Raw genomic sequence first — 14,820 nt, forward strand, 5'->3', positions numbered from 1 at the left:
GCTAGGTTCTGCTCATCCACTTAAGGATGTAATTGATGGGCCAGCCAAAGCTGGTGGAAAATGCTTCTTGCAACAGCAGTCACCTGGAACATCAAGGATAACTCTGGGTCAAGGAGCACTCCCAAACTATGTACCCTTTCCCTGGGGTGGGGGGAGTGCAACCCCATCCAGAACAGGGCAAAAATCACTCACTTGGAAAGCTGAGCCACCCACCAATAGAACCTCCATCTTATTTGGATTATAGCCAGGTTAGGGTCAGTGCAGCATAGGGCCACAAGGATGGTGGCTGGAGTGCAGGGAAAACCGTATGAGGCAAGACTGAGGGAACTGGGTCTTTTCAGCCTGGAGAAGACTGGGGAAGAGGGGGGCAGGTGAGCATGCAGATAATGTGCAGAGGGTGTGGAGCAAGCCTGAAGGCTTCTTCCTGGTGGCGCAGCTCTTTGCAGACGCAGCATTGGGTCAGGCTGGTACTGGGAGGCCTTGGGGTCCTTGCTTCAGCCAGCAGACAAAGGTTTTACCCCCCACCTTCTCCTTCCACTGCAATCAGAAATGAAGGAGAAGCACCACTACAGAAGTGATTCCAAATTCAGAGAACAGCTCTTTTGTAGTACCTGACCACAGTCTATGCTGATTACTATTAAAACTAGTTCTATGATAATATTTAGAGAAGAGCGCAGGTAGCCATTTATATTGTTCCATTCTCTTTTGAAACAAGGCAGTAAGATGATGGCTATACAGTTTCAAGAAGGGGGATTGTGATCCTTAGAATGTTGCTCCCACTGGCTCATGCACGCGCTCTTGTATTTTGAGTATGACATTTCAGGAAACAGCATTCCGTATATTGCTGGTGCAGTCTCTCTGTAGATAGTGCAATACAACACAGTGCACTTCTGGAAGATCTAAGAGAATGGGTCTTCTCTCTGCTTGTATGTAAAACTTTGCACTGCATTTCTGTTTCTCTTATTCAGCCAAAGAACTGCATAAGCTGTTACAGCCTTTCTTGCTCAGGAGAGTGAAGGAGGAAGTCATAGCAGAACTCCCAAAGAAAATGGAGGTTGTTCTCTACCACGGAATGTCAGCACTGCAAAGAAAATTTTACAAGGCTATTTTGATGAAAGACTTAGGTAAACAGACCAGTGAAAGATTCTAGAATCAGTTTTTCTTTTAAACATGGATTCAGAAATGGTTGTGTCTGGGATAATGGGGGGAATTAAACAAGAAATGGAAAATTCAGTCAGATGATGTGTTGGAGAATACATGAGCAGAGCCAGCTGGACCTGGGGGTCAGACAAGATGGTCTGGGAGGTCCTTCCTGACTCACTATTTTTCTATGCTTGGCTGGAAGCATCTTTCCTTCTAAAATCCTCTTTTTTCATTACTAGTATATGTCAGTTAACAGGGCTGAGTAATTATATAAAAATGATGGCCATCCTAGTAAAACTGAAATCTGGTGTTCAGTGTCCATGGGGCACAATCATTTCTCATATTTAGAAAGGTTGCCTTCATACAATTTGGAAGCTCAGGACGTGGAATAACAGGCTGAAGTCCAGGTTCTGCCTGAACAACAGGAAGAACTCTTCCTCACTGTTAGAGCAGTATGACAGTGGAACCAATGGTCTAGGGAGGTTGTGGGCTCTCCCCCACTGGAGGCATTCAAGATGCAACTAGACAGCCATTGGAGAAGGCTGCTTTACTTGCAACAGAGAAAGTCAGAAGGGGCCTCCTGGGCTCTAGCCGGCTCGGCTCATGAAACGCCTGCCATGTGCATGTTCAATCTATCCTTGAACACCCTCACCGATGGGGCTTCAGCCACCTCCCATGGAAGCCCATTCCATACCCTCGGGGTCCTAACTGTCAGGAAGTAATTCCTGGCATTCAAATCAAACCTTGGTTCGCTCAGCTTTGCTCCCTTGGAACGTATCCTGTCCTCCTCCACAGGGGAGAACAGGTCTCTACCCACCTCCATGTGACACCCCCTCACATACCTGTATGTTGCCAACAGATCCCCTCAGAGTCTCATCTTCTCCAGCCTGAAAAGAGCCAGTTCCCTTAGTTTTGCCTCATACAGCTTTCCCTGCAATCTGGCCAACACCCTAGTGACCCTACACTGCACCGATTCCAACATGGCAATACCCTTCCTGTAATGTGGAACCCAGAACTGAATACAATACTCCAGTTGCGGGTAAACTAGAGTCATATATAGTGGTAGCAATATCTCTCTCGATCTAGAAGCTACACTTCTGGCTATGCATCGAAGGGTTGCATTTGCCCTCTTGACCACTGCGTCACACTGCTGACTCATGTTTAGCCTGCAGTCGACCTGCACCCCAAGATCCCTTTCACAAGTGCTGCTCTCAAGCCACTTGTTCCCTAACCTGTACTTATGACACACGTTCCTATTCCCCGAGTTCAATGAGGCACTTATCCTCATTGAACACCATCCTGTTGTCCCCCAACCACTTCCATAATCCATCCAGATCCTTCTGGATCTTGAGTACCTGTTCCTCAGTTGTGGCCACCACCACCATGTTTGTATTGTCTGCGAATTTGAACAGCAAACTGTTCACCTCCTCTTCCAGGACAGAGCCCTGGGGGACCCCACTCATCACCAGTCACCATCCCAATGAATTCCCCATTAGTAGTTACCCTTTACTTTCAATCAATCAACCATGCCCTAATCCATCAGACGGTGCATTGGTCTATCCCAAAATTCCTCAATTTTTCAACCAGGATATCATGCAGCACTTTGTCAAAGGCCTTGCTGAAATCCAGTTAAACCTCATCCACCGTTTCCCCTCCATCTAGCCACCCTGAAACCTTGTCATAGAATTCTACAAGGTTTGTCTGTTTGTACGGAAGTCCCACTGCATGGCTGCCAACCTCCCTTCCCTATGTAGGATTTCTAGTTGTTTCCCGATTATGAGCCTTTCCATCATCTTTCCCTCCTCTCCCCAATTGGCCCAAATCCCTGGACAGGGAAGAGAGAGGAAAGGGCCACCTGGACCTTTAGGTCCTTGAGTCCCTTGCCCAGAGCCTCGAAGTCCCGTGGGTGTGTCGTTCACCTCCATGTGGATCACCAGTGGCTGGTGACCCCCTGAGGAAAGATGATACTCCAGTCTGTGCATCATATACTGAAATGGTGCAGGCAGCAGACCTCCCTTGTCTCAGGGTCAGGATGGTATACCACCACCTCAGTTCCTCTTAGCAGGGAGTCCCCTCTTCCTATTTGGGATAGATGGCTGTGCCTTGCCCCTTGCCACTGCTGCAGTGGCCCCCTGGCCACTTCTGGCCCCTGGCTGGAGTTCCTAAACTGAATGGTCCCCCAGGTCATTCTCAGCCCTAGCCTCCCAAAGCAGAGGAAACCTGTTTCCCAGCTCTAGGTTAGTGCCAGGAGATGGAGAAGGCCATGCCAGTGTCCTCCTGTGAGTGACATGCCACCATGTGTTCCTGACTGTTTCTCCCTCATCCTTCTCCCCAGGTGGGGGCTGCTCCTGGTTGGTCTGGAGAGCGCTCTCAACCATGTCCAGGTGTCACTCACCCATCCTTATCACCCGGAGGGAGGTGAGGGCATCCTTCAGACACCTGACCTTCTCCTGTAGGAGGGTCACCAGCTTGCACCTACTGCAAAGGTATCTCTGCTGTTCATGAGGAAGATGGACATACATGGCACAGGTGCTGCATTTGACAGCAACACCTGTGGCTCCAGCCATGGCTGTCCCCTGGCCTGGCATTGGCCACCCCTCACAGGCCCTACCTTCTTCCCCTGCCTTGTCTGCCTTACACTACCCTTACCTGACTATTCTCAGCTAGTTCTCCCAGACAGAATAATACAAGAAAAACAAAACAGTCAATTAAAAAAACAAACGAACAATGACGTGGGGAAGAGATTCCCCAGGCAGCCCTGTCCACAGCTAAGGGATGCAAACCAGGGATGACACTCATCTCATGTTGTCCTTAATGTGGTGCTGTGGGCCCTGCCAACAGCTGAGTGCAGCCTAATAATCCTCAGAGGCTGCTGGCCCCACTCCCTTTGCTTCCTCCTGGGCCTCTCTAGCCCCTTTTCCTTTATCTCCACTGTTCCTGCTCCCGCTTCTCTGCCCAGGCTCCTGCCTTGCCTTCGCCAGTTCCCTGGCCACTCTCTGCACACTCTCCCAGTCTCTGCTACTCTGCCAACATCCAAAAAGAAGTGTAGCACATGGTCCCAGAATTCATATCGCTCACATTGCCACCATCTTTGTAGCCAGGGATTCACTTTGAGTATTTTTTTCCCCTGGGTATTCCTCTTCCAAGAACTAGTATTGAAGCATTAAAGAAAAAGAACAGGAGAGCCTGGAGGAATGTTGTCCACAGGGTCGTGATGGGCTCGGCATAACTTTATGACTAAACAGCAACAACAACATTAAAGAGAAAACTATCTGAGCCCCAAAGTTCTTGACTTTTCTCCCTAAAGCTTCAGAATCAGGCCACAGTCAAGAGACAACACCCTTATTGTGTTACCCGTTGCCACTGCCAGAGGGCAGCTGTCTAAGCCTTAGAGGCTGCTGACCCCGCCCCCTCTGCTTTTTCCTGGGCCTCTCTGGCCTCTCTATCCCTGCCTTTCATCCTATCTACTGTTCCTGCGCCGCCGCCGCCGCCGCCCCCCCCCCACACCAATCCTCTGCCCAGGCTCCTGCCTTGCCTTTGCCAGTTCCCTGGCAACTCTCTGCACTCTCTCAGCCTCTGCTGCTCTGCCAAGATCCAAAAAAAGAAGTCCTGCACTGAACAGGAGATTGGAACTGATGGTCCTTTGGCCCCTTCCAACTCTACTGTTTTATTTATTTATTTATTTAAAAATTTCTGTGCCGCCCCATTCGCCGAAGCCTTGGGGCAGCTTACAAAACATCAGTTAAAATATAAAAACACTAAAAATATAAAACACATTAACATTATAAAATAAGTCACCCTGGCCGAAGAATTACATGATTTACCCAGGTGATATGAGACTAGTTACCAATTATTACATTCTCTCCTTTGGCTGCCTCCCTGATTTTCCTCCACAACAAAATCGCCATTAGTGTCTTGGTCAGATAGGAAGTCCCCAGTGCTAAGTTTATGTATTTATTTCATGTTTATAGTGCCCCACAGCCAAAAGGCTTTCTGTTCCTTTTCAAGCCATAACAGTTTACTCCTCTTGTACACTGATTGGTTAGACTTCATGTCAGCATTGAAATAGGAAACATCACCACCAGTATGCTTCTCCCAGTCTCTTCTACACAGTTTGTACCCAGAAATAACCACATGCTGTTGCTTCTTTAAATACCATCATGTTTGACTCGAGAATCTTTTAACAGTAGCATATAAAACACCGGTTTGTGTTTGTGTTTCCAAATATTTTTAGTGCATGCATTAACCCCAACTGCTTGGCCTCATTAAACAGTTGTCCTGGCTTTCTGTACACTCGTTGCCAAGTCGTAATCAGACCTCATTTGGATGATTTGGAAACATTTTCACAAGCATGCCTTAGGAGCTTAAGAAGCATCTGTTTTGTGACATCCCTGTCAGCTTTCCTCCAGAGGTCAGTTTAAAAACTGCTCTATAACCTCCTTAATATTCTATTCAGAACTCTGGGTCCACTGCAGTCCCTTAACATCACCATGGATTTCCCAGGCCTTGTTCCCAAGTGCCTAACAGATCTGTCTGTCTTGCCTTCTGACACTCTTGTCATCCATGTGTTGAGGGTTTTCATTTCCACCTGTTGAGCTGGTCCTGCATGTAGAACAGATATCACATTGTAAACTTACTTCCTTGGAGGTCTTGAATATCAGCATTCTGGATAGTAAACTACATTTAGCTTCTATGACCTCTGTAACTACATTTCTCAGCTTTTTGCTGTTATTATGCAGCACAAATTCTGACTCATCCCCATGCATTCTGTGGAATAGAATGTGATACATGGAGCCTTTGCCTCAGGCAGGCAAGTCTCCAAAAGCAGGTTTCCAAACCTTCCTATTTTCAAAAGTTTTTGGTATCTCTAAAATACTGCATGCCATCATAACAGGGGTTGTTTATAGCAACACTGTTGTGGCCTTGCAGGGTTTTTATTTCCTCACTTTTGTGAGCAGGGTTGTTGGGTTGTCACTTCCCTCTTTTTAACCAAACTCAGAATAAAACCTTAGAAGCGTTGTTCTTTATTGAAACTTGTCTGTCTTCAGAACAGCTTTACTCAAAGAATGCTTATGCAAGAGTGGCAGGAAACGCATCTGCTCATGTAAAAAGTTGAATCCTAACTGAAACTTCCCTTCCATCCCTCTCTTTCAATAAAACTTCTGACTCTTGCTGCTTGTGGAGCTTGATGGCAGAAATGTAATTGGGCAGCTCACTTTCCCCATTACCATCTGACCATGGCAAGGAGCTCTTCCTGCCTCTGCTCCCCCTCCCACCCTGAAAAACTTTCCGCTCTTTCCAAACCAGACAAATTCTCACTCACAAATTCTCAGGTCGAGAGAAACTTCAGAAGGCAACCTTGAATTAGTCAACTCCTCCTCCCCTCATTGCTTCTCTGCCTCAGGATCAGACAAATCTATCTGAGCAGTCTGTAATGAGTGGGACAAAGCTCCTTCTCTACCATTACCAAGAGCTTTCTTTTCTGCTCCAGCTGCCAGAAGAATTTGAATATTGAACTGGGGTCTAAAATTTTGAAACTGCTGGTTTTACTGAAAACTTCAGCACTGTATTTTTCTTTAAATCCTGTTGACTCTATTGTGTGTGTAATATTTTACATTTCAGATGCATTTGTAAATGAAACAGGGAAGCAAGTTAAGCTCCAGAATGTGTTAATTCAACTCCGGAAATGTGTAGCTCATCCATATCTGTTCAATGGTAAGAATGAGAAATGATGAATTACTGATGCTGTTGTAGAATGAGGCATGTCGGGCTGCTTCACATCAGGGCTTTCCTGTAGTTATAGAATATTTAGGAAGGTATCCAGCAGGGACTACCTGCAAGCAGTCAGCCCCGCCAGTTCCAGCAGGCAGCGCTTGTGTAATGAAATTGCCAGATCTGGCTGCTCATGGAACAACAGTCATAGTGGGCTCACATCATGCACAAGCAGCATAGGATACTGACCAGTATATGTGCACTGCTTAATTAGAGGTAAAAAAAATGGTTTGTGGTTGAGTTGTGAACGGTGGTTAACAAACCATTGTTGCTCTTGTGGCTGGGTTCAGACAATTCAGTAACTTTTGTTTCAACAACCCATACTTAACCTTTGATTGTAGGTTGTTTTGTCTGAACCCAGCCATTAAGAATTGACCTGTGAGTACTGCAAGATTCCATCTTTTCTCTCCCTCCCCCACCCATTCTTTTTAATATCTGAAAGAAGCCTTTGGGAAAGCTTATGGTGAGCTAACATACTGATGACAGTTATTTATTTCCTTTTCTTCTAAATCTACCAAATCTACCTAGAATACCCAAACAGCAATTTTGAGGTGGTGATTGAATGGTTAAAAGCTAATAAACTGAAAACTAAATCCATTACCATAGCATTGCCTATAGTGAAGAAATGGGTGAAGTGGTCAGGGGCTGGGGTTAGAATTAGGGTCCTATGTAGGATCACGTTGCCTCTGAAGGGAGTATGTCTGCATCTTAGCATTCAGTGCTGGGCACAGTGCTCTAGTTTGATTCGCAAGTGGCAGTTGTGGGAAGCTAACACCATGTATAATTTGCAATCTCTACATTGCAGTACTGTACTGTGTTAAATGAAAGGCCACCTAGAAAATATGGCTAGAAGCTGCAGTTGTTGAAGAATCCGCTAGAATATTGAAGGGGCTTGCCAAAAGACGCACAACATCCTTTCTAAAGGAGCAGTACTGACAATAGTTTGTTTCTCATCTCAGTGCAAAGTAATGGCATTAATCTTTAAAGCTCTTCCATGAGCTGGGGCCCATAATTTCGGAAAGAACCCTGCCTCCTGTGATATCCTAGGCACTTTGAGATTGTCAGGAGACCTTGTTTACAGTTCTCTTTTCAGGGGGCACAGTTCAAGGCAGAATGATCTCGAACCTTCTCTGTGGCAGTCTGCTCCCCACCACTGGAACGCCCTTGGCAGGAAGATTCTCCTGGCCAGTTCTTTTCTGGCATGAGAAAGCTGGGCAAGACTTTTTATTTACTGAGATCTCAAGAGATAACTTGAAGCTACAGGAAATTCTGCTCCTTCTAGTTCGGTCTTGAAGCTGCCTGTCATCTAGTGTATATTAGTTTTGGGGAGGATGTTAACTGCTTTTAGGTGAAAAAAATCCTCAAAAGATGGTTTAAAAGTAATAAAAGCTGTATCGCTGTGCACATTGCACAGGCTGCTGTGCAGACTGTATCTGCAGTTTAGTTACCTGTGTGAAGTTCTAGAACCTAAGTTTTGCCATGATCAAAGATCCTGCCAGTTCAGAGGGTGAGATCAGAAAAAGATTTTCAAGCCCCTTCTACAGTTTAATGTCCATGAGAGCAGCTGTGCAGTGATATGTTTTGTCTTAGAATAAATATTCAGATGCAATCCTTTATAGTTAGCCTATTAGCTACCTTGGGTTCCTCATAAGAGTTAAAAGGGGAGAATATAAATGTAATGTAATAATCATAAATAGTGATACTTCTTGCTAAAACTTCTTTTCTAGGTGTTGAGCCAGAACCTTTTGTCATTGGGGATCATCTCATTGAAACCAGTGGGAAGCTGAGCTTGTTGGATAAATTGCTCTCTTTCCTTTATGTTGGGTATGTTTCATGTTACTGAACTTTATGTTTTCCCTTGCTTAATGCATTACTACATGTCTTCAGTTTTCTGGACATTTTCACAACAGTGACTAATGTTTAACAAATTGGCACCATCAGCCCTATGGAAACAACTAGCATGGCAGGGAGAGGGAGAGGCATATATCCTAAAGCAATTTAGAAGCCAGGCAATATCTAGCAAACCATTAAGCACTTCTTGATCTTGCTGATCTCAAAGGTAGGTGCTTTTTCCAAATCTTGCACACTCAAGTCCAGACTTGTGCCAAGGGCCAGGATAGGTGAGTAGTGATATTCATAGAGGCTGCCAGGGCTGCATCTCTGGGTGGAGGTCTGGTGCTGTGCAGTGCTTAGGGCCCCCAGATACAATCTCTCCATCACCCAGTAGTCTGCTCACTCTTTCCCCACCCCAGCAAGCAGCTGCCCCTCCCTCCCTCCCTCCCTCCCTCCCTCCTTCCTTTCTTTCTTACTTACTTACTTACTTACTTACTTACTTACTTTCACCTTTTTAGAACAGTCTAGATCCACTGGGGAGGAAGCTTCTCCATCTGTCCTCTAGCCGTCCACATGGGCCCGCAGGCATACGGGGAAAATCAACTTGCTGGGTACCACAACTTGCAGAGTATCTGAACTCTTCTAAAAGTTAGTGGGGGAGGGAGGAAAGGAAAGGTGCCACTGCCTACCTGGAAAGGAAGAGGGAGAGGCAGTGTGAACACCAGTGTCCAGGGAGTGAAGGAGGCAAGAGAAGAATGATGTGGGGTGGAGAAATATCACGGTCATAAGAGCTCTGGTGGATGAAACTGAGGTAGGGAGTGTTCCAGGAATGTTGAACTGGATTCCAGTTGCAGAGCCATTGTTCAGATCCCCTCCCCCTCCTTCTAACTACTTTCTAAAAGAGGCTGTCATGGAGGAACCGGTTTGGAATTGTAGTGCTTAACCTCTTGCTCAGAAAATTGTTTTCCTGATCTAATTCCCCCCTTACTTCCACTGCTACTCACCCTGGTGGGAGGAGATCAATTGTTATGTATCTGTATCATATATATGGTTTCCCTTGCATGGAACAAAGCAACTGTAGAAGTGTTTTAGACTAGCGGAAAATGGAGCTGGGAACATTCATCATCCCCTCTTCTCCCTGCTCTTGGTCTAGTCTTAAGAGTAAATTCAGTCCTAGATTGCTTGCTTTTTGGTCCAGGTTAAGTATAAATTGCTTCGCTGACTTTGAGCTTTTGAATAGAGTTTGGAATCTTAAAGTGTTAACTGATAAACTGTTAACAGTAAAATGAGAAAAATCAAAGGAAGCCTGGGATGCAAATACTGTACAGAATGCTGTATGAAAGACTTTCATGTGACCAGGCTGTCTGGCAGATACTAGCACAAACAATATGGTAGCCATTTCATGTTCCTTGGTATGTGTACCAAGTAATCCTATTTTGCTTCTCCTTCCAGAGGTTTCCTTGCTGCATCTCACACAGGCCAAGTGGAACATCTCTGGTCTCTATTCACATAGTGTCTGCTAAGATGGGGGCATACACTTTCTACAGACACCCTCTAACTTTCTACCTAGTAGAAACAGTATGCAAAATCATTGATTTACTTATTTATTTGCTTAACTTCCAATATTTGGGTTTTGCATGTCCAGAGCCTGGTGGGACATTTGTCTTTACTTCCAATTTGCTGTTTGGTTTACTTTGTGATGAGACTGGATTCAGACTAAATTGCATAGTAGTAGCCCACCCTGATACTTGCTAAATTTAGCGGTACCTATTTACTAAGTCAAATCTTCCCCAGTTGCATTACACAGAAACCTGAGTTGAAATCAGAGGCTTCTTTCCCTTTCTCATTCCAGTGGTCATCGTGTACTGTTGTTTTCTCAAATGACCCAAATGCTGGATATTCTACAGGACTATATGGATTACAGAGGTAAATTATGTAGCTGGTTTTATTGTTGGGGACTATATGGCAGATACTAGCATAAGTAGAATGGTTATTTCATCTTCCTTTAGTTCACAATTCTATTTTATTCCTGTCTGCAGAGACCTCCTTGTTGCATCACAAACAGGAGAAGTGGACAGTGCTGGTTTCCTCTCGCATAGTGTCTTCTAAGATAGTGGCATACACTTTATAAAGGCACTCCCTAAATTCCCCGATTCTCTCCCTCTCTGGCAGAGATAGAATTATATATGTATACTAAAAGATGAGGGAAAATCACTTATTTAACTTCCAGTATTTGAGCTTTCCATATCCAGGAAAAAGCTAAAATGTTCTTCAGCTGACCATTTGTGCACAGATGGGTCTTAAAGAAAGGAGCTTGACTACTATTCAACCAGTGTTCTCTAGGACTTTCAATAAAAGCTTTAGCTACTTTTTTCACATTGGAATGCACACAGGACATTCAGCTCTTACTTTAGCCATTTAACTGAGAAGACACTCAGGTGTAATAACTAGACAGATGGAGACTCAGCTTCAAATTCATCCTCAAGCTACTTAAGCCAGTCACTGCCTAAGCTATTTCACAGGATGGTTGTGAGCGTAGAACAGACATGGATGCAGAACCATGTAAACCAATTTTGAACTCCTTGAAGGAAAGGAGGATATACATATTTAAACATACACTTAGTTCTCATTGATGTGATAGAATAAACACATCATTCTCCAGTTAACACCATTTCAGATGGCAGGGGGTGCATTGACTCATTTTCTACTACCAAACCGTCACCATCCTCATCATCTGTGGACAGAAAAGTCATAGCATGCTGTGCAGGAGGTTAGGTTAGAAGAGATCTTGGTGATATTTTCATTTGAAGGGAGGAGTGTTATGTGAAAAAGTGTGTCAAGACTTTGAGCCACTAACTACAGTTTGATATAGAACCAAGTCACAGATCTTGCCTCATCTTTGGGCATAAAGCAAGTGCCAACCTTGCAATTTAAACGTGTTTTGAAGCTACTGTATCATGTGTTGATACCTCATTTTTGATGTCTTGCCATGGGATATTAGGCTTGTTTCCAATTTTTAGGTTTCTTTCAGCGATCGATTACAAAATATCTGAGTTACTTTGTTAAATTCCTAACATTTCTAAGTGTGACCTGCTCCTAGTACTACATTGTATGTATACCTGGGTACACAGTCGTAAGCACCAGGGAAGGATACAGTTTTCATTTGTCACCTTCTAGATATAAAACAATTTTAACCTCTTTCTGTTCTGTGAGGCTTCTGTCTATGACAGAAAAAGAAGTAAATGAACCTACTGAGGTGAAGCCAGATCCAATTATGTGTATTTAGACTAAAGGATGTTTGAGTTCCTTTTCAGAAGGAGTGTGTGACTTGGCTACTGATACAAGCCAAGCTGTAGCAGGAACTACTTGGCGCAGAGCAGTGCCAGAATGGTAGGCAACACTCTTCACTGTTAGCTTTTGCTGAAGGTGTTTTATGCACACATTATTGATCTGGCTGATAATGCACACATTATTGAAGTTAAGCAGCATCCATGAAAATAAAATGAGACTTTTCTATTGGATGGGATAGAAATGCAACGAATGAATGAATGAGAAATATGAAATCATCAAGGAGTCCCAGACAGAGGGGAATAAAAGAGGAAGACCAAAGAGACAAGGAGAAGGAAATAGAGATGCAGAAAGGTGTACAGGCTTTCAGGTCAATGGGTGAAACTGAACTCACAGATCCAGAAGGTGACAACATTTCAAGAACTGAAGTCTTCTGAATTCTTTTTAATTTTTCACTGAAAAGGCTACAGTTATGAGCGCCTGGATGGATCTATCCGAAGTGAAGAAAGGCACCTTGCCATTAAGAAGTTTGATCAGCAGCCCATTTTCGCTTTCCTCCTGAGCACCAGGGCAGGTGAGGCAAAGGTTATGAAAAAGTCCATGTAGCTGAGAGGTGCTGCTTCACAGGTCATGAATGTTCTGTTCTGCGTTCATAGATGATGGGTAAAGACTTGAACCAAGTGCAGTTTGGAGATCATGGAGAAAGTTTGTATAAACTCAAGTTTAGACAAACTGGAATGCGAATTTGAGAATTTTAAATCAGGAAAGATGAGAGATGCTTGCAAAGGATGTGAATGCCCACAGATGAAGCAGATGAAGATAACGGCATTCTGTTCATCTGTGATTTAACTCATAGCAGCTCTGAGGTACACTATGTTGAATATTCTGGCTGCTGTCACCTTAAAAACTGGCAATGGGCTTAGTGGGCGAATGTTAATCTTCTCAGCTTCTCCTTCTTTGTCTACCACTGAGAGACCCCATCCTTTTCAAACAGAAAAATTGTCTTCTTAAACAGAAGAGAAGGCAGAGCCAGAGCCAACTCTGTCTCCTGTTTTAAGATCTTATTTTCAAAGGATGTCTTATTTCCTTCCAATTGATTGAAGTCAGTTTCTAAATAACAATCTTTAGGGCTGAAGGCAGGGAATGTAGCTCAAGAAAACCAGCAAAATGAAATACAATATAAATGCCATTTTATACCGAGAGAGACATTGTAGAGTAGTAGAGAGAATATAGGGCTTGGATCAGAGAGATCCAGTTCTATTCTCCTGGACATTATCTTAAAGAATTGTTATGAAGGAGGACAAAAATGATCTGTCTGTTCTGAAATAATCAAATAATATAATACCACCTACCAGGCAAAAGATTTTCATGCTGTGCAGGATAGCTCTCAGTACTATTACACTGTATAAAGATGTATGGGGATGTTTTAAGGGTTGGGGAACTTTTAAGATTATATTCTATTTTAATGAATATTAATTAAAAATAAATTATTTGTAACTATAATTTAATTTGTTACCTGCCGTGAATCTTTAGAATTCTGAGTATCTAATTTAATGAAATGAACAAATTTGATATTCTTTTATAATTAAAATAAATCATGTGTTTTATTTTAAGTGATACTGAAGTTATACCAACTTTTAATGGAACACTCCTTTATTTTCAAGGTGGAGTTGGGATAAATCTAACTGCAGCAGACACCGTAGTTTTTGTTGACAGTGACTTTAACCCACAAAATGACTTGCAAGCAGCAGCAAGAGCCCACAGGATTGGGCAAAAGAAGTAAGGACAGACATATACAAATGTGTGTGCTCTCTCTTCTCTCCTTATATTTATGAATGTATTCCATAAATCTTGCTTCAGACCTCCCCAACACACCTACAGTCAGGACTAGGGACATCTCATTTTAATTGTCATTTTAATTGTTAACAACATCTACTTTTTTATCTGGCCAGGGTGACTTCTTTTCTTTTCTTTTATAACTTTTCTTTTATAACTTCTTTTATATCGTTTATATTTTTTATTTATTTTATATTATTAATTTTAATTTTATATTGTTATTTTGTATTGTATTTTATTGTGTTGTAAGCCACCCCGAGGCTTCGGCAAGGGGCGGCATAGAAATGTTCTAATGATAATAATAATCTCAGGCACTGGTGGAATCCAAGGTATCAGAAGATCCGGTGGCTGTGAAAATTGCTGTAGGTCAGAACACAGCAGGCCTGGAGCTAGTACCCAGGAACTGTTGTGGCCCCTGCAGCTGCTGCCAGAACCTGGAAGGCACTGAGCTGCATCTCAGACCGGGGCTTCCAGAAGCCAGCCTCTGGTGCGCTCCCACCTGTGCCAAGTGGTTCAGAATGCCTCGCAGATGAAAAGTCAAACTTTTCCAAAGTCAGAGTCTTCAGTGGCGTGCTGCAGGACCTGCTATGCATCAACATTCTTACCAGAGACTTAGATGAAGGCAAGGAGGAATACCTAGCAAATCTGTAAGTGACACCCAACTAGGAGCAATGGACAGAAATAAAATTCATATTGACTTCAGTAGATTGGGACTGAGGCTATCACAAGCTCAGCACTGAAGCAGCTGTGCATTGTGGCTGCAAAATGGATGAATGTCATTTTAGGCTTTATTTAGAGAACTCTGGTTTCCAAGTCATGCACTGTACCAGATCTAATTTACTATGCTCTGGCCAGACTTCATCTGGAGTACTGTGTCCATTCATGGATGCTGCAGTTGAAGAAGGATCCACTAGCCTTCCCCAGCCTGATGCCTTCCAGATATATTGG

General features: G+C 43.6%; 1 protein-coding gene across 2 annotated transcripts in view; it reads left to right on the top strand.

Annotated features, from left to right (window-relative positions):
• The window catches only part of CHD1L (chromodomain helicase DNA binding protein 1 like), a 63,839-nt gene that overhangs the window by 32,456 nt on the left and 16,563 nt on the right, over positions 1-14,820 (top strand). For both annotated transcript variants that reach the window (XM_044452437.1, XM_044452438.1), the window contains exons 8-13: positions 969-1,124; positions 6,766-6,858; positions 8,643-8,739; positions 10,601-10,674; positions 12,500-12,610; positions 13,701-13,815. In XM_044452437.1, the coding sequence (XP_044308372.1) occupies positions 969-1,124; positions 6,766-6,858; positions 8,643-8,739; positions 10,601-10,674; positions 12,500-12,610; positions 13,701-13,815 (646 nt within the window). The remainder of the gene's footprint in view (positions 1-968; positions 1,125-6,765; positions 6,859-8,642; positions 8,740-10,600; positions 10,675-12,499; positions 12,611-13,700; positions 13,816-14,820) is intronic.

This window comes from Varanus komodoensis, unplaced genomic scaffold (genome assembly GCF_004798865.1).
Source record: "Varanus komodoensis strain SLA01 unplaced genomic scaffold, ASM479886v1 scaffold72, whole genome shotgun sequence".
NCBI lineage: Eukaryota > Metazoa > Chordata > Lepidosauria > Squamata > Varanidae > Varanus > Varanus komodoensis.